Genomic DNA, 25594 nt, shown 5'->3' with positions numbered 1-25594 from the left:
GTTGAAAATTTCTTAGCAGCCATTTTATTTAAACATGAAGGAATAGAACTTTTAAAAAAGCATATTTTTATTTATGGAGCATTTCAAAAATAATGAACCCTCAGGTAGCCACCACCCAGCTTCCGAACTTATCAACATGGCACCTCCCCACCTCGTCCCAATATTGTGAAGCAAGTCTCAAGCTCTGTGGAATTTCATCTCTAAGTATTTTCTAACGTGCAGAGCCCTTTCTATCATAATGATAATGCCAACATCATCCCTCCAAATTAGTGTAATTCCACAACGCCACTGAACATCCAGTATTCACATTTCCCCTACTGAAAATAAACAAATATAAAAATATAAACATATATCATTCTCTCAAAATATTTGAAAGAAACTGAACAAGGTCCATGTGTTTTGGTTGGTTGATAGGTCCCCAAGTCATCTTTAGCCCTTCGGTTTTGTTGGAGAAACTGGGAATTTGTCCCGTGTGGATTTTCAGACTGAATTCTACTGACTACATTCCTGTGCAATTGACATGTTCCATTTTCTGTTTCCTGTAAATTGGTGACTTGAAAGTTTGATCATATTCAGGTTTTTTTTTTTTTTTTTTTTTTTTTAATACAAGAGTCCTGCATAGGTGGTGGGTTCATCTACTTTCACTTTTGGCTATTTAGGTAGATGTAGAGATTTGTATTTTTGTTTTAATAGCTGCCTTTATACTGAGATCTTCCTATAAAACCCTTATCTCCTCTTTTTGGGCAATGTTTTCCTGTTGGTTTCTTACTGTAACGTTCAAATGAGCCAGCAGCTGCTCTTTCCTCTCTCTTTTCTCCCTCAGCTGTGAGTGAAATATTCTTATAGGCCCAGTTAATATCGCTGAGGCCGTCACCCAGTCACCAAGCACCTGCTAACTTTCCGAACTTCCCGCTGCCTCACTTTTCTGATGTCTCTACTAAAACCACTTGGTCAGAGCACACAGCACACTCTGTTATTTCCTTTGTCACCATCATTTAGTCTTAGTTGTGCAGGTAAAATATATTTGGTGTTGGAAACCAGTCTTAGTACTTTTCCTGCCATTTCTGTTTTTTGAAGGTCATCCTCTGATAGGTGTTTCAGGAAGTACTCGTGGAAAGTGTTTCCTGAATTATACATTCACAACAGCTTATCCACAGTCTGTATACTTAAAGGTCAGGTTGACAGATAGAAAATCCTTGGCCTGTCTTATAGTTTAAACCAGGCGTCCTCAAACTTTTTAAACAGGGGGCCAATTCACTGTCCCTCAGATGGCTGGAGGGCTGGACAATAGTTAAAAAAAAAACTATGAACAAACTCCTATGCACACTGCACGCATCTTATTTTGAAGTAAAAAACAAAACGGGAACAAATACAATTCACACTGCTTCATGTGGCCTGTGGGCCGCAGTTTGAGGATGCCTGGTTTAAACTTTTAGAGGCATCAAACCTTATCTTTGGTCCAGTATTTTTATTATTTTATATTGTATTATCTTTTGCCATAAGGTGTTGTCAAAGTCTGACAATAATTTGATTTTCTCTACCTCAAATTTAACTTGGTATATTTTGCCTTACTTGTGTGAGGTTCAGTAGTTTCATGATCAGCTACTGTGGATTGGTTTTTCCAGGGACGGGATGTGCTGCTTTAATATGTAATTTCAAGTGTTCTTTTATTTCCCCCAAAATGTTCTTCCAGTGCAGCATTTGTATTCTGTTTCTCCTTGTTGGCTCTAGAAACTCTCACTATACATATGTTAGGTCTTCTTTGTCTGTTTTATCCCTTTCAAAGTCTGTTAGTCCCTTTGTAATTTGTATGAATTTAAAAATTTTCCTCTTTTCCATTTTCTTTTCATTTAAAGCACTCTTCATTTTTGTTTGCTCTTGTGTTCTTTCTTTTTACCTGTCATTTCTAATTCTTCTTTCACCTCCATTTTCAAATCATTTTCTCTAATCAACTCCTCTGGGAGTGTTTAACATTCTGATTTATGCTGTTCTTTTTATTTTCTTTTGTTTATGGCTCATTTTGAAGTGTTAGGTTATAGTGGGGTTTTTTTGTTTGTTTGTTTTGTTTATTTATAGAATTATTTTATAGTGCATACAAATCAGCGATCAGCCAGCAAATATTTTTCTTTGAGCTATGGAAGCTCTGTATTCTTTTGCCTTCATTGTCTTTGAAACAAACAAAAAAAAACTTTATGCACCTCCCCTTCCCATGTTTTCTTCTTTTTTCTTTTTTCTTGTATGCACAAGGCAGGACTTATTTCCTAAGAAACAAAATGCCAGTATTTTTTTAAGCCATGTTATAAAACCAATGACCCTGTGACCACATGGCACAGAAAACTTAAATTTTGACCCCATGGCTGAAACTTTAGGGTGACTAAAAGTAACGCCTGTGAAATGCCTGTGATTTTATCGTTCAGACCAGGTATGTCATTCTGCTTCTTACTTTTTCCTAAAAAGTAACTCTTTGGAGTTTGACTGTAATTCTTCCCTGCCGTTCACTGAGATTTTCAGGAGGGCCAGTGTAGCTTTTAGTGTCACAGATCCAGGTGGTAGAAAGTGGGGACTCTTCTGTATCCTAAGACCTTCCTTAGGGGGTTCCTGCCCCACTGCTCACCGTCCATTCTTTGTCCCTATTTTGCTCATCTTAGACCCCAGCCCCAGCAGTCTTCCTCAACCTGGGACTTTGTCCTGCTTTATTAGTGCACGGGGGTCAGACCTTGGCCACTCCAGAACATTCCGACATAAAAGCCACGTGTGCGACTCAATCCTCTTTGCACTTACAGCAAACTGGAACTGCAGGGGCTGTTCCCAGGACGGCCGTCCGAGCTCCCTGGACGGTGCTGCTGGACAGTGGTCTCTGCGGCTGTTGTCTCCCACCTCGTGCACAGGCCTTGGGGGCACCTTAGCACCTTCTCACCTAGCTTTCTTGTGGATTTTCTTTGTAGTTTTGCTATTTTTATGGTTGGGGAGACTCAATAATTATGCCCCCACCACCGCAGTCCCCTCGGTCTTCCTAGAATCTGTACTGAGTTTTTAAACATAATATTTAGCAACCTTTGAGTCTACCAAATCTGGACCAAAGTACAGTCTTTAAATATTAAATCACCAAGAGCTGTTTTAAAAAGTAATTTTCTTCGAAAATAAGTTATTAAAAATGTGTTGTGGAGACAACAGTTAGTGGTTGTAATGGTCTGAAAACTGATGACTGTGGAAATGAGCGCTTTGCGGCTTACTTAGCCTGAGCTCGCTAAGCATGTTGTTTATGACAAAATGGAATGGTTGAAATCATCTGAGTGCCAGGAAGCTCATTGCTGACTATTATTTCTGGGGAAAATTTATGAGAAGTGACACACCTTTGCCTTTATTAGTTTGGTGTGAGATTCCTTGAGTTCTGAAGGAGACGGTGCTATTTCATAGTTTTACTTTTAACCATCTAATGAAGATAACATTATTACTTAATTAGGTGCCTTTTCTTGTCAGTTTTTTTCCCCAGTGAGAAATTTGCATATCTCTGATTATAGTTATTAAAAAAAGTTACTAAGACTTGACATAATATTAATTTAGATTTCCAAAAATACTAAATTTTCTTCCTCCAACTTGAATTTTCTCCACTTGGCTATTGATTTAAATTACATACGAAAAGGTTACAATTTTAGAATTCGCCTCTTTCCCCGTGTTTTTAGGGATGGCCATTGTCCTAAAGGCTTATAAGGAAAGGATAAAACTTTCTCAATGAATATATTGGAAACTTTTTTTTTAATTCTGAAATATAGTGCAAGGTTCTTTTCAAATATTTCCACTTGTTTTCTACAAAGAGATTGAGAAATAATCATTTCAACTATGGGCTGGTTATTAACAATTCTTTGCAAAGGGAAGCAGGCTTAATGTATTGCTCTAAGTGAATGTCACCCAAGAAAAATTAAGGGAAAAGTGAACACTCATTAAGCAAATTGACCAGCAAGCGTTCTGATGAATGTTGAAACAAATTTGAATAAACTAATTTTGTCCATTAGCGTGCTTTTAAACCAATGTGATTGTTCGGGTCTAATTATTTTCTATTTTGCTTATTCAAATGTAGAATGGCTGCAAAATTAACTATTGTAGCAATTATCTGATTAGCAATTTAGAAAATTGGTGAATGGTATCTGACTGCTCACCAAGAAATGTCTGTTGTTTAGTGGGGCTGTGTCAGGAGCACGTCCTCACAGTGATCCTCAAACTTTTTAAACAGGGGGCCAGTTCACTGTCCCTCAGACCGTTGGAGGGCCAGATTATAGTTTAAAAAAAAAAACTATGAACCAATTCCTATGCACACTGCACATCTTATTTTGAAGTAAAAAAAAAAAAACAAAAAAAAAATCCGGGAACAAATACAATCACACTGCCGCATGTGGCCCGAGGCCGGAGTTTGAGGGCCCCTGGAAGGGGACCATTCTTGCTGTGTCTCTCCCACTGGCAGTGGGGCTCCGAGGCCCTGCCTGCTCATTAGCATGAGCTGTAGATGTGGGCTCCGCCCTCCTCTGTAGTGCACCAGATTGAGGTCTGCTGTGCTGCAGAAGTTGTATTTGCCACCCAGTGTCACTATTCTGGAGTCCTATGGCTGTGACTGGAGAATTCTGCAACATTTCCCACTTATAAAGCTTGGGGATTTGAGAAATCTGTGCCCAACTGGCTGCCAAAGCTGTCAGGGGGACCCAGAGCGAGGCCGATTTCTAGGTGTAAAATCCAGGCAGATTTGCTCACTCAAGAAAATCTGTTTTTGCAGGTTTCCTTTGAGTTCCAAGATACAAATACTGTTTAAAAATATATATATATGTAGATATAAATTATTTATTTATTTTGCTGCATAAATGCCTCGGGTATTTGTGTGGGAACTGGTTCCCCATGTGTGGCCTGGACCAGCCCACTAGCACCACCTGGGATTTGTTAGAAATGCAAACTCTTTCTCCCCACTCTGGACCTGCTGATTGGAAACTCTGGGAGCAGGGCCCAGCAATCTGTTTTAACAAACTCTCCAGGTGATTCTGCTATAGGCTCAAGTTTGAGAACTGTACGTCTCCAGTGCAAAAATTACTAGGCTTTGTCACAGCATCAGGCTGTCCAAGTCATAAAGTTAAAGCTCCTGTGGCCTCTTCAATCCTCTCCATGTCAGGATGTTAGGCGAGCCGTTCTCAGTTCTCCTTCTGTCAAACAAAGACAGATAGGGGTTTCGGTTAGTCCAGACAGGAAAACAGACAACTGCAACGCTGGCTGGCTGCAGAGGCTTCGAGAAACGTGCCCAGGCAGAGGGGGCAGGGACAGAGTGGCATTTAAAAGGACAAATATGATTGTGTACCTGGAGTGAAGTCTGTCTTGTGTATCTCCTTCAAGGCCTCCAGCGTCTCCTTTGGATCTCAGTTTTGCACAGAGCCTCATCCTTGGCTCAGGGCTCCCTGCACATCCAAAAGTGCAGCAACTTGTTGCCTACAGCCAGAGGCAGCTGCTGCTGCCCCCTGGCCCAGTGCACTTCTCCCCCCAGCTCCCATCTCTCCTTTGTAATCCTCTTTGACCTCCCAGGGCAGGTCGGGAGAGCTCTCATGTGCTTCCTCGCACTCATGACATTGTAATTATATAATATATAATTATTGCTTTATTGCTCTCCCTGGAGCTAAATATAAACTCCTCAGGTGGGGGTGGGGAGGGCTTGTCTGCTCTGCTGCCAGCACTCAGCACACTACTCCACACACATCCACTAAGTATTTTGGATTAATGACTGATGGGGGAGCAGTCCCCCCATTTTTATTCCAGAGACATGTGGGTTAATTCATGCATCCAATTTTGACAGAGGTGTCACCTGAATTTTAGGAAGACCCCCAGGAGTGTGTCACCGCCATCTAATCCTACTGCTGTTTCTGCATTGCTGGCACGGTGGCAGCAGACTCTCCTCACTTGGTTTTCACTTGGGGTCTGGTCTGTGGGACACCTGAGAGAAGCATTACAGGCGTACATTGAAGGAGAGAAATCCTTTGGTCTTGGAGATGTCATAATACCTGTGGGGAGAAGCCAGCATCCCTCCAGGGCCGAAAAGGTGCCCCTGGGGAGGTTTTAGGGAAATGCCTCACCCACTTCTCTCCTGTGGGCTTCCAGGAAGCACTGACCCTCCTTGGTACTCAAACTGATGTTGGAGTGGGAGGTGGACCATCTTGCTTCCCCTCCATCTCCAAATCCACTTAATAGAGGAACAAAGATAGGCACTCCTTTGTCTGTTTTAGTCAGTTTGCTTTGGTCTGACTAAAGCTAGGGTGTCTCATTCCCATTCTAGAAGATGAAGGCTTGGGAGTTGCCCTCCAGAATCTATAGCTCCAAGGTGGGGGCATTTGTCTAAAATAAGAAACTTGGCCTTTCATATTTAATATAAGGATCGACAAAGCATGCCTGTACATAACTTATAGAAATGCATACCCAAGTCCCCTCCCCTCACACACCTAGATGGTCAAGACGCTGACATGCTCAGGGGAATCTTGCTTTTGACAGAGGAACTGGTGATCTGTTGACTATTTGCAAATTGGTTGGTTGGTTGTGCAGTCTTTTTGTTTGGTACATTTGGAGTTCAACATACTCTTTTGTACTTATTGTGAATTCCTGCTAGATGAAGTGAATGAAATAAAACACAGTAAGTTTAGGAACAGAAGTCATAAACACCGTTCTTCACTCATTGTCCCCACCTGCTGAGCTGGGCAGGTGAGTGTTGGTGCAGGAAGAGCTGTGATTCTATACTTGGGTACTTACGTTCTTTATTTTATTTATCTTCATTAGGTGCTCTTTTCCTCAAAATTGGTTCCTTCCCCCTCCTTCTGTTTTTTTCGTATCTGAGAGTGGTTTCTGGATTGCCTCACCCATTGCCTCCTTTCTTGCTGTGAGCACAGTAATTGTAGCGGTAGTAAGAACATTTATTGAATACTAAGCATTTAATGGATTTAGGGATAATGAAAAGGTACCAAACTATTTTGCCCCCAATTTATAGATGTCAAAACTGAGACTTGTAGAGGTCAAATTAGCTTCCCAAAGTCTCAGCTTACTTGGATCAGAACCCACGCGTGTTTGACCCTAAAACCCACAGGTGTGCTCCTTATATTCCTGCTGTTTCAGAGAAGCACCCTAATTTCCTCTCTGATCCTGCTTCTGGCCTTGAAAATATTGCTGAATAAAGTTGCAAAGCTAGATTCGCTTCTTTTTTTAAAGCTCTTTTTGGGGAATAATTTCTTACAGAAAAGTTGCAAGATCAGTACAGAGACCTCCCATACACCAATTGTTAACATTTTGCCACATCTACTTTGGCTGTTTGTACACATGTTATTTTTTCTGAACTTTCCTAGAGTAAATTGCTAACATGCCACCTCCATGCACTGAAGGAGACACAGCCTGCCCTTTTGTAAGGTTGAGTTCTGTCTCCCAGCCACTTGCTTGCTGGTTTTTTCCCCCAGCCTCTGGGGCTGAGAGCCTGGCTGTGCTCCTTGGAGGGACAGACACTCAGAGCGTCTCACTTGTGAGCTCCTTAGCTCTGCCTGAGCCTTTTAAATTAAACTCAGATCCTAAACACATTCCTGCCTTGCTGGAAACTGCCTGTCTCTAACACCTAAAAGCCAGATCCTCTTCTGTGGCAAGGTAATGTAAAGGCGAGTAACAAAGGGGCTTCCTGAATGCGCCTTCTGTTCTGAGAAGAAAGGGGCAAGGCAGTTGTCAGCTGGTTATCCAGAGCTGCAGGTAAACTGTTTTGCCCCTGCTAATTCAAGTCTGTCTGCAGGACAGTTATCAGTGCCAGTAACCTTTTCTCCAGCAAGTGCCTCAGATAAAATTCTTTTATTGTTATTAATATTTTTGTTTTTACTTCTTCCGATATAAACCAGTCTTGAGGGTATAAAACTGATATTTTTGAAAGTGGAAACAGAAAGGAAAATGTTCTTTCTGCTCAGTGTGTGAGGTGGCGGGGAAGGTCTGATTTCTCATCTGACAGACCTGTTAAAAGCAAGATTTTAGAGTATATTCTAAGGAATTCTGTACCTACCACGTGAGTGAACCCTGAAAACACACCGGATTAAATAAGTGAGATGCAAAAGGGCAAATCCTACCTGATTCCAGTATATGAGGTGTGCAGATAGCCAGATCCGTGGAGATGGAAAGTAGACTCTCGGTGGCCAGGGCTCAGGAGGGAGGGGGTGGGGAGTCAGCCAGCGGGTACAGCGTTTCTGTTTGGGGTATTGAGACAGTTCTGGAAGGGGATGATGGTGATGGCTGCGCAGCAGTGTAAATGTACATAAGGCCAACTGTACACTCACAAGTGGTTACAATGGTTAAGTTTTATGTTAGGTACATTTTACCGTAATAAAAAATCTTAGATGCCCCACTGCCCGTATGTATGTGTGTGGGTAAGTGTGTACATGTATACATGTTAACCAGTTAGCCTGTCACTTACTGATGCTTCCTATGATATTAGAATGAGATGACATAAGATTAGAACTAGAGCTTAGTGTGCACAGTTTTTTATTTCTTAAGGTTTAGCCTCCCAAGTAGCTGGGACTACAGGTGCCTGCCACAATCCCTGGCTAGTTTTTCTATTTTTAATACAGCTGGATGTCTCACTCTTGCTCAGGTTGGCCTTGAACTCCTGATTACAGGCGAGCCACTGTGTCTGGCCTGAAGTTTTCATTTGTCACCATGATAACCTCATTTCCTTTCCTGAACCTGTGGGGACAGCGTGTTGCAGAATTCTACTTTCCTGATAGAAGGTGATGGTTTGGTGCTGAGTGAGCATCGGAGCGCTGTGTGCCCACGCCCCCGCGCACTCGGGGCATGTTCAGGCCGCGCTGACATGAAGGCGGTATCTTGCCTTGTGAGACTCCCACAGACTCTTGCAAGGATCCGCTACACCCACCTGCGGCGGCGTGCACCACCAGGAGGACCTGTGTGAGGTGCCTGCCTTGGACTGGGGTGCCTGACCTTTGCTGTGTTCTTCCTGACCTATTTCTTTTCACTTTGTCGTCCATTATTCTTTAAGTTAAGGACGTTAAGGTTGAAAGAAGCGAAAAGTTTTTCTTCCCCTCTCCCCAACTTTGTAGCCAGTGAGGGCCTTGTTTTGGTGTTTACTGTATTCAAATTCTAGTTTTCTAATCTGGTTCACATTTCAATAAGTACTTGCCAGAAATCAAACCAAGGAAATCTATCTACATATTTACAGCAGGAGCTGTACTGCTCTTTTGGGAAAACCCCACTGGAAAAGAGAAAGTCCTTCCTTTCTGCTCAGGGACGGATCCTCATATACTGCGCGTCTCAAATCCGTTTTATCCAAGTCCCCAAAGTCCGACTTTATAGTGGCGGAGAGAGGTTTCCTCTCTGTGCCTATCATTAAGATCAAAGGGAAGTCCGGCTTCCCCAGACACGGGGCTGTAGTTTTCTCAAGATGAACCAGTAGGGATATATTGAAGAATTCTATGGAAGTCTTTGCTGCTGGTAAGGTTTGTGTGTCTAGAAGAAATTTTGCAAAATGATTAGCTGAGAAGAGTCCTTCTTTGAATGTTGAATGATATATACGTCTCCACAGTTGTTATTAATTTCATAAGATGTCAGAGCCATGGATCAAATTCTATATTCCCTTATTTTAGTTCTGTGTCCAAAGAGTAATGTAAAAACCAAAGTAGACCACTATAGTTAGAGCATCTATGGCATATAAATTATGTGATTCATTTATAGATGACGTAAATGCAGAACAGTCTGCCATTCTCTCCCGCTGCGACAGTTAAGGACCTTCAACGTCTAGCCTCTGGATCTTTGTAAGGAGTTTCCTTGCCTTGACCAATCTTACTGGATCACAGATCCCAGAACTTTAGAGCTTTGGGTGGCTTCATGTGGTCTCTTTATGTTGTGAGACTGCACAGGACTTCGGTCTAGGTCTAGCTACTCACCAACCAAAGATCCAATTTTTGAGACAATGAAGATTGCCATGGAAGAAAGGAATTTTTTTTTTGTGTGTGTGTGTGTGTGTGTGGTTTTTTTTGGCCAGGGCTGGGTTTGAACCCACCACCTCTGGCATATGGGACCGGCGCCCTACTCCTTGAGCCACAGGCACCACCCGGAAGAAAGGAATTTTTAATAAGACAGATGTCTTGCCAGGAAAATGAGAGAAGCAGCCTCACATCCCTCTCTCTGACCAAGGGATCCCAGGGGCTTTTAAAGGAGGGGCCACATGCCTTGGGGCAGGTCTGCTGTTCCTCTCAAGGGGCCACAGGCCTTGGAGGCAGGTTGTGTGTGTGTGTGGGAGGAGTGAATCTTGGTGGCAGGAAGTCTCCCTGGGGCCTTCAGAAACTCATCTCCTTTGTCTTTTAGAAAATCTACCTTACCCTCAATCCCAGCACTTGGGACAGCCAAGGCTGGAACATCACTTGAGGCCAGTAGTTGGTTCTGGAAAGCAACTGAAGGGGTTAAGTAATTTGGTTACGGGAGAGGATTATAAAAATAAAATAGGGGTTTGTGGAACCAGTTACATTTATTTTTTTAGAAGAGAAAACTGAGGCCCAGAGAACCTAAGTGACTTGCTCAAAATTTAGAATCTAGAACTTCTGTATGTCTCTACCAGCAAAATTACACAGGTACATACACATTTTATCTAAAATATACAAATGTTAACTATCTCAGCAGACACCAAAAATTAATTTTGCTCGTCTCCAATGTGAGGAAAGCTTTGACAGATGTCCTGTGTTTAAAAGACACTCATTAGAAGCTTGAATTCCTGCAGCCTGGTTCTCTTACTAAGTTTCCCCAGAAGCTGGCACTTAACCTTGATCTTGGATGTACATTTCAAAAGACAAATGCAGCCTGGGGGTGTCTTCTCATGCCACCAGATGGCACCTTGTGAATCTGGAGCAGTGAAGGGATGTGATTCCTTGAGGGTCCATTACGGTGATGCTCCTGGTTGGACTGTCCCCAGGGATCACAGAGATAGCAGAAAAGCAGAACATGCAAATGTGATGGGAAAGGTGGAGTCGACATGGGTGAATTGTGAGTGCTGAGTATGTGTGTGCGGTCAAGGCCGAAGATGGAGGAGCTGACTGGGCCCTGAGGAGGAAACTGCTGTCAGTAGAGAGGCCGGAAGGCCCAAACCACAGCAGAATCCTCCCAAGTGGGCAGCCGCACAGAGGGGCAGGCGGGCAGTGGGTGAGGTAGGGTGGTGCAGCCCAACCCTGGGGAGGGCACCCTGGTTTGCAGTGGACACCACTCTCTAGCATGAGGCAGCCTGAGAACCCCTCTTCCTTGAATGTCCTTAGGAAGATGGGTCCCACATGCTGTCATATCTCAGGCTCCTCTGTGCCACAGGCGGGTTCCTGAAAAGAGCAAATCCAAAGAGAGGGGGGCTTAAAAATGGTGGTTTTGGCCTGCGTTTGGTGCCCTTATGCCCCAAATGGGCTTCTGCATCTGTAGCCATCTGTGTCAGCCCCCCTGAGGCCAGCGTGACTTGCTGCCCAGGAGCCCCACATAGGCCACTCCTGTCATGTCCCGACCTCCCATTCCTTCTTTATTGCCACCTGCCTGTGTATTATCTGCCTGCTGGTCTTTCTGAGCCCTTTAGGAGCACCCTCAGTTTTCCACGCCACTATCAGCCACTGTCCCCCATACTCACCAGCTCTGAGGACCCTCCCTGACCTCCTTCTCTGGGAGGACACGCACCGGCTTGTACATCCCACTTCTGCACTGCCAGCGGCCAGGCCCTGCGCCTGCAGGTACTGGTTTGTGTCCCTGGGCTGGGTGGATGCCAGTGTTTTCATTTTTAAGCTCTGTTGGTGACACTAGCATGCAGCTGGGGTTGTGAATGAGTGGTGTGAGGGACGTGGCTGTCCTCCTCACTCCTGTTGGTGGCCAGAACTATGCTCTGAACACTTGGTGGCTGGTCCCCATGCTCTCCTGCTCTCTCCACCTGCCGCCACATCCTCAGAGATGCAGGTGTCTGCCTAAAAGGCCCTCTGCACCGTCTGGACTGGCGTGAGCGTTGTCCTCTGCTGATCAGCTCGCTGCTGTCGAGACCTCACCTCAGCTTCCTGAGGCTTTGTCGTTGCCCCCACTCGCTGTGCTTTGTACTTGCCACCCCTCCCTGGGGACTTCACGGACACCCCTGGCTGCCACTGCCCTGTGTGTGGTGAGATTCCGGAGTTTGTCCGTGCCCCCCACGCCCCAGCCTGCAGGACCTTCCACAGCTGCCTGCTGCTACACAAGCTCTGGGTTTGCCCTCCTGTCAGCACCCGTCTCCCCATCACATGAGCCGGAGCCGTGGGAGTCCCCTTCCTTTTGCTTCCCGGCCACCCAGGTCCAGCTGGCACGCAGCTCCCTGGCCGATACCGACGTTGGCACTCTCGCCTGGGTCTCTAGTCTCCGGCCAACCCTGTCTCCAGTCATGTTCCCCTCAGCACTGCCCTTCAGGGCTCCCAGAGGAGTTCCCCAAAACACACATCAGTGGCTCACCCCTTACCACAGCAGAGGGGCCCACGGCCATCCTGCCTTCCGTCCCTCTCTGGCCCCACACCCGTGGCAGTTCTGAATGCTTTTGTGACTCCCAAGCACTCACTTTCCTGTTAATTGTTCTGTGATACTTGCTCTTGTAGGTCTCCCCTCCCCACCTCCCCAGGTAGGAGACCTCTGGACCCTTCTGCCCCTCAGCCTAGTCATATATGTCCATCGTCTGTTTTGAGCTCTAGAAATTCTTTTCTGAGCCTGCTTCCCCTCGCCCACCCCTGCATTCCCAGCTCAGTTCCCTGCCACACTCTGCCCTGCCTTGGTGGTAATTACCTTGTACTTCTGTCCCCATCCCCCCCCCACTGGGCTGTGACCCCCTTCTTTGTACTCCCAGCCTCCAGCCCCACCCAGGCCAAACCGTGGGAGCTCAATTCCCATTTCATCAATGAAGACTCTTCCCTGAAGTACTTGCTTTGTTACTGACCCAGCCTTGTTTGCCCTTAATTACAGAAGCTCTAGTTTTAGCTTGATTTTTCTGTCCTGTGAGTCCCTTGTGTCAATGACTTCATTATCTGTAGACCAACCTTGAAAATATACTTAAGGAGCTGCTTTTTTAAAAACTGGGCTGCAGTGAAATCTTTGTTATTTTGCGATTTTTTTTTAAGTCCACTTTCAAATGGATGATGGTTTTACAATGGGTTTTTTTTTTGTTGTTGTTGCTTGAAACCTTAAACTGCCACAAATACTGAAACAGACTTTGCGTCATTACTAAATATCCTGTACAGTGCTGAGACCTGTATGCATGCAGATAAAAAATTTATTTAATTTTTAAAGGCTAAACAAAGATTTGCATTGTCCAGAAAAATTGATTTTTCTGTCCCAGATGTCAGAGCATTGCAGTCAAAGACAGGGAGGAGGTGACATCTGAACCTGAGTGCATTTTAATGGTGTGTTTTATGCAGATAAGTGCTTTAATCTCTGTATTGCTGGATTAGAGATGTATCTGAACACTCTGAGAAAACTCTTAAGAAAGAGAATGTATGACCGACCCATCTGGAGCATCCGCAGACTTGTCCACTGAGCCCCATCCGGCCTGTAGGTGTTGTGGATTTGGGTGGGGAGCTTGGGAGTACGTAATTGTCAGGTAGTTGGCTTTCTTTGAAAACTCATGTTTTTTCGCCCTGAAAAAATGCATTTGATTTTACCTTCTAGTTTATAATATGTAAAACAATATACAAGAGTGTTTCAAATGATCTGCCACTGGGTGAAACTGACCTTCAAGGAGACTCGTAAGCAAATACAGTAGATGGGAGAAACACTGCCCCGTAGACGTTGTCTCAAATGACTTAACCATCCTGCGCTGTCTTCTTTCTGCACCTATCTATGGTCATCCCTTCCCTATGAACTTCTGAGCATCTTCTCTAATTCCTGGCTTCTTGAGCAGTGAGGCTGCAGAGTTAGACCTTTGCTGGATTCTGAGAGCACTTGGTGGGAGCAGCTCAATGTCTTCGTGGGCCTGGCTTTCCCAAAGCACCGCACACCTTCATACTTTGAGATCTCTGCCTTCGCCTCTCCTTTCCTTGAATACACAGACAAGCACATGCACAGGCAGACCCACAGTCTTCCCGGCGCGGCCCCCACAGCACCCCCCAGGCTCTCATCATCCTTCCGGGGGCACGATACCTGCCTCCTCTGACCCTGTGGCATGTGCAGTGTCTTACTGCATTTGCGTTGTGTCCGTCTGCTACACAGGGCTCTGAGTGTCCCCAAATGTCTAGTTCTAGTTATGCAGCAGGTGCGTGCTGAAAGGAAAAACTTCAGTGATGGCCGTGCTGGGGCCTCACTGGACAGAATGTGCACAACTCTGGAATTCTCCGTTGCATGCTGTCCGTTACCTTGTGTGGCTGACCCGGAGTTGATTGAGACGCCCCTGCCACTGGGCAAGAGCATTTTGGAGGAGTTATGTGATTTTCAGCCAGCTCGTACTCCCCTTTCCCCAGCTGTATTCTATTTCCAGTATATCTCTTTGTTTTTAAAGCCTCGTGGGTGTTGTGGGTGATTACTAGGATCCTTCCGTCTTGGTTTTTATCCAGTTTATTCCTATGGGGATATAAAAGTATGTCAGAAACAGTACAATATACAAATCATTCGCTTCTTAATTACGAATTGTGGTTAAACAGTACACGAACGGGAGAGGAGCTGGACTCCATGCGGGCTGTGCTTTGGCTGCTGTTCTGCCTGCTCCACTTCCCTAAAACCAGAATAGGTCTCTCTGCGTGGGTTTTCTTCCCTACCATTATTTTGCCTGGTTCCTTATATTTGTGTCCAAAGGAGGAAAGGTTTTGAAATGACTTCCTTAGTTTTGAACCCAGCTATAAATCCAGTCGTTGCAGCTCTAGACATCAGTGATAAGGGTGCAGAGGCCTTGCAGCCTGGGTGGGCGCGGCTGGCTGCTGCAGGTGCCAGGGCAACAGCCTGTGTGCGGCCCACAGTTCACTCCTGCTCCTGCTGACACAGGTCACTGAGTCCAGAACTACAGGCTGGACTCTCCATTAGTCTGCTAGTTGACACATCGTAAAAAATACAGGTAGGCATTGAATATTTTATTTGCACTTAGCAGTCAGAAGATAGACAATTGCATACCTGTGATGGAGGAACAGTCTTTTGAGCTTTGGTTGACTGGTGGGAGCTCTCAGAAGAGTTCTGAGCTGCCATTGTTGCCATAAACCACAGTCACAAGGCAAGGTCTGTGCTTTCTGATTTCACTGTCCTTACACTCAGTCCTTGTGAAATAATCCAAATGCAGAATACCCTAAGTTTGGGGGGATTGGAGGCCGTTCCTTAATCTCTTACTCTTTACTAGTGTTTGCCCACATTGAATTCAACAGTAGACTGAAAATTTGGGCCACCCTGATATAGTCTTTCTCAGCTATCAGAGAGTCCTCAGCTCTCCTCCTGTAACACATCTTTATTTTCATCAATTTTCATAATGTGCACTTTACACATGGAATTTATACTTAATAAAATATCAAGTATAACATCCATAAATAAGTTTAAAAATAAAACCAGCTGTCTCCGATGGCGTGAGTAGTGGAGTAAAGATACACTGGAGAAGAGCCTACGAGTTTGGGTGTTAGAAGTGCCTTGGGTGGCCAGTGTGGTTTACAGTGAGAGGTGCTGGGTTGGTCAGTTCAGAGTTAAGAAGAGCTTCCACTGACAATGCCTGCTCAGTGTCAAGGCTCTGAGGGCAGAGGAGGAGGCTGCCCCTCATACCCTCAAGCACAACTGTAGGAAACAACTAAAAGTGATGACCACAATTAATTTTTTTAATGAAGCAGTTCAAAACAACATTGAAAAGCTCACAGACCAATACGAGAGGTCCCCATGGTCAGGTAAGGAGCTAGAGTGTCAGGGGAGGTTTAGGCCTTACCTGGGCCTTGGAAAATTGTTGAGTTTTTTTTTTTTTAATTATAGTTTTTTAAAAAATGTGGTAAAATATATAATATAATGTAAAATGTACCATTTTAAGCATCCAATTCTGTGGCATTAAGTATCTCTCTGTTGTGCAACCATCACCACTGTTCACTTCCAGAACTTCATCCCAAACAGAAGCTCCACTCATAACACACTGACCCTCCGTCCCTGCCTCAGAAGCTCCACTCATAACACACTGACCCTCCGTCCCTGCCTCAGAAGCTCCACTCATAACACACTGACCCTCCGTCCCTGCCTCAGAAGCTCCACTCATAACACACTGACCCTCCGTCCCTGCCTCAGAAGCTCCACTCATAACACACTGACCCTCCGTCCCTGCCTCCTCCAGAGCTCGGTGACCTGTTCTGCTTTGTCTGTCTCTGTGAATCCTCCTCCCCTTGGTACTTCATACAAGGAGGATCATATAATACTGTTTTGTGAATGGCTCGTGTGAATTCACCTAGTGTTTTCATGGCCCATCAGTGTTGTGGTGTGTGTCAGAATGCTGTTCCAGAAGTTTGGAGAACACTCAGGGATCTAAAATAGACCTGCTGTTGGATCCTGCAATTCCTCTACTAGGAATATCCAAAAGACCAAAAATCACTTTGCAAAAAAGATATTTGCACCAGATTATTTATTGCAGCCCAATTTATAATAGCAAAGTCATTAAAGAAGCCCAATTGCCCATTGACCCATGAATGGATTAATAAATTGTAGTATATGTATACCACAGAATACTATGCAGCCTTTAAAAAGATGGAGACTTTACCTCCTTTATGTTTACATGGATGGACCTAGAATATATCCTCCTAAGTAAAGTATCTCAAGAATGGAAGAAAAGTATCCCAGTACTTCAGTACTTCTATGAAAGCGATTTATATTTACTCACACTTTCTTATGAAAGAGAGATCACAGCTATAGCCCAGGATGAAGGAGAGAAATGGAGTGGGAAGGGGGGGGAGGTTTGATAGAGGGAGGGTAAACGACAGGACCACACCTATGGAGCACATTGCAAGGGTACAAGTCAAATTTATCAAGTATAGAACATAAATGTCTTAACACAATAATCAAGTAAATGAGGCGAAAGCTATATTAATTAGTTTGATGTAAGCACTCCAAATTGTATTAAAAAAACAACACATTGTACCCTACATATGCATAAATGTATTCATGATCTATGTGTATGTGACTTAATAATAATAATAAAAAAGAATGTCGTTCCTTTTCGTGGCTCAGTAGTGTCCCATGATGTGCAAATCTCATGTGTCCTCGCCCACCTGTTGATGGGTACACGCAGGTGGTTTCTACCTTTTGGCTGTGGTGAATTATCCGTGTTCTGCTGTGAGCACTGGAGTGCAAGGATCTGTGTGAGTGTCTGCTTTCGATTTTTTTGAGTTTGGTGATGAGGAGACATAGCAATTACCTGGGGAAGTTAGAAGCAGAGGGCATGTTGGCATTTCATTTTTGCATTGTTGACAGTCCCTAAGTGTCCTCATCCTCCCTCATTTATGCTCTTTGGAGAGCAAGGACTGCCTTCTAGCTCAGCACTTAGCAAGCCGCCTGGGATTGGTGTTCATGAGTAGTTCCTGGAGTTCCTAGCTTTAGAGCCATCATTCTTTATGGTGCTAGTTGGTCTCCAGAGTGGTAAGTTTGCCATCTATCTTTTTTTTTTTTTTTTTTTGGTTCATTAATTAACACATGTTCAGGGAACAGAAAACAACTCTTAACATTAGCTTTAGCCAAACATAATTAGGGAAGTACATTTGCTAATGCAAAAAGTCTTGATGTAGGTAAAATACAATTCAACAAACATTTGTTGACAACTTGCTATCTACCACATTTCAAAATGTGTAATTTCAGAGCAATTTCAAAACTCAGTCGGAACACCTTTTTGAAAGGTATTCCTTTAATATGAACCTCTTTTCTTATTTGTTTTTATGAACCTTTACTTTTTGTATTTTGAAGCCATTATGACAATATGTAAGATAGTTCAGAAGTAAAGAATAACGATCACCCACAATCTCACCCTAATAAAAGCTCTATTTTCATTTTTGGAGTGTGAGTTTGAGGGTTGAACTTAGAAATCCTTTATTTTGAAAATAAAATCCTGAATTCTTGGGATTTTAAAAATTAATTTTTTAAGACCCTAGAAATATAGCACAAAGTAATGATCTTGAATTTAGAGGGCCTTTTTTTTTAAAAAAAAAAGGTATCTATAGCTGTTTTAAATTAATGAATTTAGCTGTGCTGTTTTTAGTGTTACAGCAGAATTAACAATCTTTTGGAGACATGATGTCGACTGTTGACATTCGTTACGGGAACGGGGATTTAATAGCCTTGCCTCTCTTTAATCTTTTGTGTGTTCGGGATTGAAGGGCATGATTTGTTTACTATGCTGGGGGGAGAAGTATAATGTAGGACCCTTACTGAGGCCTCTAAGGCCATGGAGTGGTGTGAGGAGTGAGATTAAAGACAGCACTGTGGAGCATGGGCGCCCGCCGCCTGGGTGGCGGGGTTTTGTGAGGACAGGCTGTTGAGTGGGTTGGGGAGCAGCGTCCAGGAAGAGACTGGCCTCCACTCAGCTGGGCTTTCCCAGTGACGGGGACATGATGGGCACAACAGAAGAGTCTCTGGGGACACAGGCTAAAATCTGGGCATGGCCAAGCGTTGATATTTCAGGATCCTCAGTTGGCCAAAGGAAGGCAGTTGGTTTTGAGAAAAGCAGCTAGCGATTAATCCCGTCTGATGGTGGGGGTGTCACTGTTGGCCATTGTTAGCTCTGTAACAGGTCCTGGCTGTGGGAGTGGAGTTGGTAAAAGTGGGGCTGTTTTCAGCTGATAGACTGCGGGGTTGTGAGGTGGCATGAGTGGGGGCTGGGGGGCTGGAAGCCGGCAGGGTGACCTCTCAGGAGAGGAGTCATCTCCCTGAGAGGTGGACGCCAGCCTCGGAGGGCAGTGGCAGGACCCGGCTGGAGGTGACTAGGAAGTGGGGAGTGTGGACTGAGCGGGGAGCGGTAAGAAGTTCTGACCCTAGAAAAGCTGCAGCTTAACATGTATTATGTGTTTTCGTGTGCCTGGCACCAGTGCTTTATAAAATAGGCGCCGTTGCTCCCCCACTTTGTGCATGAGGAGACGGAGGCAGAGCTGAATGGTAACTCGCCTGGGACTCACGCTGCATGTGGCAGAACCAGAACCAAGTCTAGCCGGTCCTGACCCGGGAGCCACGCTCGTACTTACTGTACTAAAATACTGTTCTGCTTTCCTGTAGTAGCATTTATTAAAAACTGCTCTGTCCTGTTTTAAGCTCCCAACATATGTTGCTTTCACTTGAGAGATGAGGGTATTATTTTTATCCTAATTTTCTAGTAGCAGACACTTGGACACAGAGTTCAAGTGATCTGCCCTAGATCACACCCCTAGGCCTTGTCTGCATTGGCTGGGTAGGTCTGGGGAAGTCAGTTTTTATTTGACTGGATTATAATCATCTATCTATCTATCTACATATATCCTTAGGATTGACTCTTCAGAAAATGGAATTGACTGAAATATATTGCAGTATACATTTTTGGATCAAATTTACCATCAATGTCACCCATATTCACTTGGAGCTACTGCTTTTTAAAAAGGGAAAAGTAATTGAAATAATGGCGTCTCCACTCACTCCTGCCTCTATTCTCACTGTTGAACGCTGCGTGCGACTCTCATCCCAGCCTCTCTGGGCCAGTGTCAGGCGCCATGCCTGCTGGACACAGGGCCTCTCTTGCCCTTGCTGTTGGTGCTTAGCACCGTTTGATGATTGCAACTGACCTTCTTGTTATTGTGGAATACTTGGCTTGCTCCACTTGATGCCATCAGATGAAATATTTGTCTGGATAGTAAATAGGAATTGAGACTGGTCATCTGTACACACACCTGCAAGGAACAGTTCTAGCTTTTCCACAGAAAACCTTTAGTTCTGGCCCCACCCGTGGCCTCTCTGCCTCTTGTCTCACACCATCATGAGGTCTCCTGTTTTCTTTACCTTATAGCCTTGGTCGGCTGCAGATTTATTTTCTTGTCTTACTGTGCGGCAGCTGTGCAGGGAGAGGGCGCCAGTTGCAGCCTGTAACCCCAGAGCAAAGGGCAGTTCTCTCTCAACTGAAATTGTTCTCTTGGCTTTCCAGTGGCCTCTTTGCAACTAAGTGAGGGGCCTTTTGTTCGCTCCCTGCAATCTTGCTGTGGCATCTGCCCTCAGAGCTGCCACCTCTCTGGAGGTTCTGATGCCTTGACAGCCTTCTCTGTCACGTTAGCCTCTCCTCTTCCTTTCTGGTGGTTCTTTTTCTTACATTTCTCATGTTTCATTCCTACTTTTTCTTGGCTGCAAGAGCCCTTTAAGATTGGGGGATTAAAATAGGGGGAAAAGATCAGCGCTGGGCTGTTCCCTCTTCTCCCTCGGCTGTTTCTTCCCCTTTCCCTCTCATGATCTGATCCTGTATTTTAGCTTCACTGATCATTACTGTATCGCGACCATCCAAATTTCGGATTGTAAGTGACCCACTGCTGTGAAGTCTGTGCACCGATCCAGTAGCACCTGTGAGCAGGTCTCTCTGCTTGTACCACCCCTTCTGACGGCATCCCTGTCCTGTGCCCCCAGCTGTCCTGCACTTGGCCGGCTCCCATCTGCTGCCCTTCCCTCACCTGGCCTGGACGGCGTTTGCTCCTTAGGAAGTCAGGTCAGTTCTTGTGTCCAGCCTTGTATGTGTGGAAGGTGCCACAAATCACAAATTATTGGCTGAGCTCAGGAGTTCAAGACCAGCCTGTGCAAAGTGAGGGCCCATCGCTACTAAAACTAGAAATATTTGCTGGGTGTTGTGGCAGGTATCCATAGTCTCAGCTACTTGGGAGGCTGAGGCAGGACGATTGCTTGAGCCTAAGAGTTTGAGGTTGCTATGAGCTATGATGCCATAGCACCCCACAGAGTGAGAGTCTATGTCTCAAATAAATAAATAAAACCTGGTGTTCATGCAGTGTGTTCCCCATGATCCTATAGAGGTGACAGAAACCTCTGAGGAACCTGACATCTTCTGCCCCCATGCCCACCCCACCCAGGGACCCTTCTTTGCACCCCCAGCTTGGGCGTGGCTTTCTCGTCCACAGCCCCCTTCACCATCAGCACGTTCTTTCTCCAGAGGCTGTCGCATCTCCCTGTCTGGGCGCAGCTCCTTACTGGAGGTTCTGGTCCCTCTCCTGCAGACCAGCTCTTTTCACGCATTTCCTTGGATCTAGCTGATTTTCTGGCGTCTCACTGTGTGTGCCGCTTTCCTCCTGAGAAACCTACAGTGAGTGTATGTGGTCCCTGAGGTGCGTTTTTGGTGTTTCCACCACGTTCTCCACAGACCTCTCTGCCAACCTCTCTCACGCCATCTTCCTTCTCCTCCTTTGCCTCTTCTGATGTGGCCAAGATCCAGCCCACCTCTTTTCTTCAGGTTGACGCTGTGTCCCGCAGCGGTGTGTCATGTTCAGGGGTGTTCTGAAGTGTGTGTAAGGACCGTGTGTTGCGCCCGCACGCACTTTTCCCCAGCACCTAGCACGATGCTCTTGTTGATTGCAATTCATGACCAGATACTTGGACGTGGGTGTACGCATGAATAAATGAATTGGCCACTGTACATTTTCTAAGGTCCAGGTTTCATATTCAGAGTCTAAAGTTTGTGCCTTCGTAAACTAGATAAACTAGTTTCCTACTCGGAAACCTGTGTTGGCATTAGTTAGGTTGGTCGGGTTGAAACCCACAGTAGGCCACAAATTATCTCATAGTCTCATCCTTAAAATGGGATTGTCGTTTTTCGCCTTGCTGTTTGGAGATTCATGAATAATCCCTTTGATAGACATTGCCATGGCAGGACAATTGTATAGCAATAACTGCATTCCCTGAGCTTGAGTAAAAGACAAGCTATGTCCTGGTCATGTGCATTCCTCCAGAAGAATGACAGGCCAATGGATTTTTTTCCCCCATAGTGTGAGATTTTGTTTCAGTTGTTTCTGAGCCAACTATTGCATGCCCAAGCCGTGATGATGGCCTATATTCAGAATGGACACTTGACCTAGTTGTGTGTTTAACCCAAAAAAGGTCGTGGCATCCAGCATCCTGGCTTAGACACCAAACGACCCTCAGGATTAATTGAGAGTTGCAGAAAATAACTTCATTTTTCTGGATGAACTTAAGAAACTTTAGGCAGAGCTCTCTTTCCAGCCATAAATAGCAGGACAGTTTTGTCCTATTTTTATTGTAGAGTACACAGAGACGGAACTCTGCATTGGAAGAAATGCATGATTTCGCCAAGGAAGAAGCTTCTACTCAACATGATTCTTGTTTTTCTTGGCAGGCTCTTCTCAACCATCTGTGAGTCCAGGAGAACTGTCTCCACCATTCATCCATCCAGCAAAATCAGAGTTAATAGTCAGCGTTGGCAGTGAGCTCCGGCTGCTGTGCACCGATCCGGGCTTTGTCAAATGGACTTTCGAGATCCTTAATCAGATTCGTGAGAATAAGCTCAATGAATGGATCATGGAAAAAGCAGAGGCCACCAACACAGGCAGATACACGTGCACCAATGAACATGGCTTAAGCAGTTCCATTTATGTATTTGTTAGAGGTAAATGCTTGACTTCTGAGTGGCTGTGCTTTAGAAAACTTAATACCCTGCTCTTAATTTTGGACGACAAATGGATGACTGAGCTACAGATAAAGCGGTACTGGCGGGGTCTGGAAAGCCTGGAGCACGTGTTTTATTTGCTGTGTGCGGGTCCTTTGATGCACAGCGGCTGTGGGTATGGCCCCAGCTGGAGGTCTGTGGAACTGTGATAGTCTTCCTAATGAGATTACAGTGGGTTTAGCCCATTTGTGATGGTTCCTTGAGTAAACCCTTAGAATCAATTAGGTCCTTTGGGAAAGCTGCTTTTTTAATGCCTGGAGATACTAGATACTCCCACTTAGTAAAAACACTTCGGGGAACCAAAGGCCTCTAAAGCCCTAAGAAGACTGACACTTCAAAAGATTTGGTCCACTTTGAGGGAGTAAATTCCTGAAAAATAATATGGTCAGCTAAGCATCATGTGTCTGTTGTAGGCCCTTTGTAGAGTGGATTCATCTCAAAAATTGTGACCTCTTTGGCGGTGCCTGTGGCTCAGGGAGTAGGGCGCCACCCCATATACTGGAGGTGGTGGGTTCAAACCTGGCCCCGGTTAAAAACTGCAAAAAAAAAAATTGTGACCTCTTAGGAATAAAAGAAAAAGAAAGGTGATGGTCGGATGTCCGTAATTTATTTCCTATGACAAATTCAATGATTTGTCTCTGTTTATGCTTTTAATAACGGTGTCAAGAGTAGCTATGGTGGGTTGGGGTGTATATTTCAGCTGATGTAAAATCTGAGCTCCTGACAGCTTAAGATATGCTTAAGCAGCCCAAATTACAGGAGGAGGACTAGAGTCCTTGTTTCTAGTCCTGACTGTCATTGGATAGAGCTGTCTCTGAAACAGGCTGGAGGTGAGACACCTCCTCTGTGGTGCTGGAAACAAACAGTGGATGCGTTGATCTGAGACGGGAGATCTGAGCTCCCTCAGCTTTCGGTCTCCTCGCTGCAGTGTTTGGGTGAGATTACCTGCTCTGTCTTCCTTACTCATTGTTGTTAGGGAGCCAGGACTGTACAGACTCTAACATGCTCTATTGAGAGCGATAAAGCCAGCTCACATGGCGCCTCTCCTGGTTCACCAGCTGAAAAGAGATACCCTGGTGAGCTGCAGCTCCATCTCAGGGCTGGCCCTGTGATTGTTGAGCTAACCCATGCCCTGTTCTTTGACATTCAAGGAGGTATTCTGCCATTCCCACGCTGTGATGAAGTATCATGGTGATGGAATAAATACAGGAAAATGACCGAATTAGTCGGGTCACTCTAACAGAGCTCACAAACTTTCTTTATAGAGAAAGTCATCTCGTGTAACTTACAACTATCCTCAGTTATCACTGCATTAAGATGTTGGGATACTTGAGTGATCTATTGTTAAGCAATGAAAGAAGAAAGAGCACTGTTGTAGGAGCAAGTGACTGAGAAAAACCAGATGGGAAAATGACCGATTATGGCCTTGGACCACATAGAGTTCAGCCATCGAGAGGTGATTTATTTGCAGAATAAATTAGTAAACCTGGGAGATGTGTAATTCATTTTGAAAAACTTTTTTCTTTGAAATGGAGTCTCACGCTGTCATTCTGGCTAGAGTGCTGTGGCGTCATCACAGCTCCCAGCAACCTCACATTCCTGGGCTCAAGTGATCCTCCTGTCTCAGCCTCTTGAGTAGCTGGGACTGCAGATACCCAACACAAAACCCAGCTAGTTTTTCCTATTAGTAGAGACAGCATCTCATTTTTTGCTCAGGTTGGTCTCGAACTCCTGAGCTCAAGCAATCCTTCCTCCTTAGCCTCGCAGGCTGCTAAGATTATAGGTGTGAGCCACTGCGCCCAGCCGGCAAACGTTCTTTTCAAAACTGATCAAAAGTAAATGATAAAACAGAAGTCTATTTCAGTGCTGTCAAATTCATTTTTGTGGAGCACCTGATTTCTAGATGAAAAGGACAGTTGAAAACCCGATTTTAAATGTCATCTATTGGCCTTGACCTCTCCCTGCAATGTCCTCACACATGGCGGGGGTGGGGGCGGGTGGGGTGGTGGCAGGTTAGGTGTGCAGAACCAGGCTCGTCTCTGCTCCTGTGAGCCCCAGTCAGCCAGAGCCCTTCCCAGGCTGAGACTGGTGCCCCCTTTCTCTCACAAGTGCCCTAAATAATTTCAGATGCATGAGGGGAGTTTATGAGTTTCAGGAGTGCTGTGTCCAAGGCTAATGTATTTGCCACAGCACTCCTGAAACTCATAAACTCCCCTCATGCATCTGAAATTACCTGATTTCCAGAAGTTAACTTACACATTTCTTTCAAAGAATATGAAGTAAGTGAGGCTCACTTGTTATTTGCACTGAGTGACCTGGCAAGAGTTTTGTAGATTCTCTTCAGAAGCTTTGACCTCTGGGGGCTGGAGACCAGAAAGGGCCCCCACACAGGGGGCTCAGAGGGAAGGAGTCTTTCCTTGCCCTCACCGACAATTGTCAGTTCTTTGCTGATGATCCTTAGAGTATTGCCTGTTACAGAAAAAAAGTGATGTCTGTAAGAAAATGAAGTGGAGCCTCTGTAAGTTGACCACCCACGGGACTGTAACAAACTGGTCAACACACGGAGGTATCCACATGAGGAACTGGCTGCGGTGCCCATACAGACATGTGGTGCCTGTCAGGTCTGCGAGAATCATCAGGCCAGCTATGACGGTCCTACTGTTCTCAGAGTGGTAAGAGCCTGAAGGTTGCTACAATCAGACCTGGTTTGATTTCCCTTCCGCCATTTCCAGGTCATGTCACTTTAGGAGAGTTGCTTTTTTGAGACCTCAGTTTTAGCTCTGAAATGGTGATAATGATAATATCCATCTTATACTGACCATCTAAGGGGTGTTTTGAAGATTTAATACCATAAAATGTGTAATTGTCCAAGCTTATTGCCTGAGCCATGGAAAATATCTAATTGATGCTCAGTCTCACTCGTTAGACTATTTGGATAAATTTTGTTTT

The 25594-nt window shown here is 45.0% G+C and overlaps 1 protein-coding gene across 2 annotated transcripts in view; it reads left to right on the top strand.

The window, feature by feature from the left end:
* The window catches only part of KIT (KIT proto-oncogene, receptor tyrosine kinase), a 96113-nt gene that overhangs the window by 13570 nt on the left and 56949 nt on the right, over positions 1-25594 (top strand). For both annotated transcript variants that reach the window (XM_053577921.1, XM_053577920.1), the window contains exon 2: positions 22316-22585. In XM_053577921.1, coding sequence (XP_053433896.1) covers positions 22316-22585 — 270 coding nt within the window. The remainder of the gene's footprint in view (positions 1-22315; positions 22586-25594) is intronic.

The sequence above is a fragment of the Nycticebus coucang genome, chromosome 23 (genome assembly GCF_027406575.1).
Source record: "Nycticebus coucang isolate mNycCou1 chromosome 23, mNycCou1.pri, whole genome shotgun sequence".
In the NCBI taxonomy this organism is placed as follows: Eukaryota; Metazoa; Chordata; class Mammalia; order Primates; family Lorisidae; genus Nycticebus; species Nycticebus coucang.
This window is presented reverse-complemented; position numbering and strand designations above follow the sequence as displayed.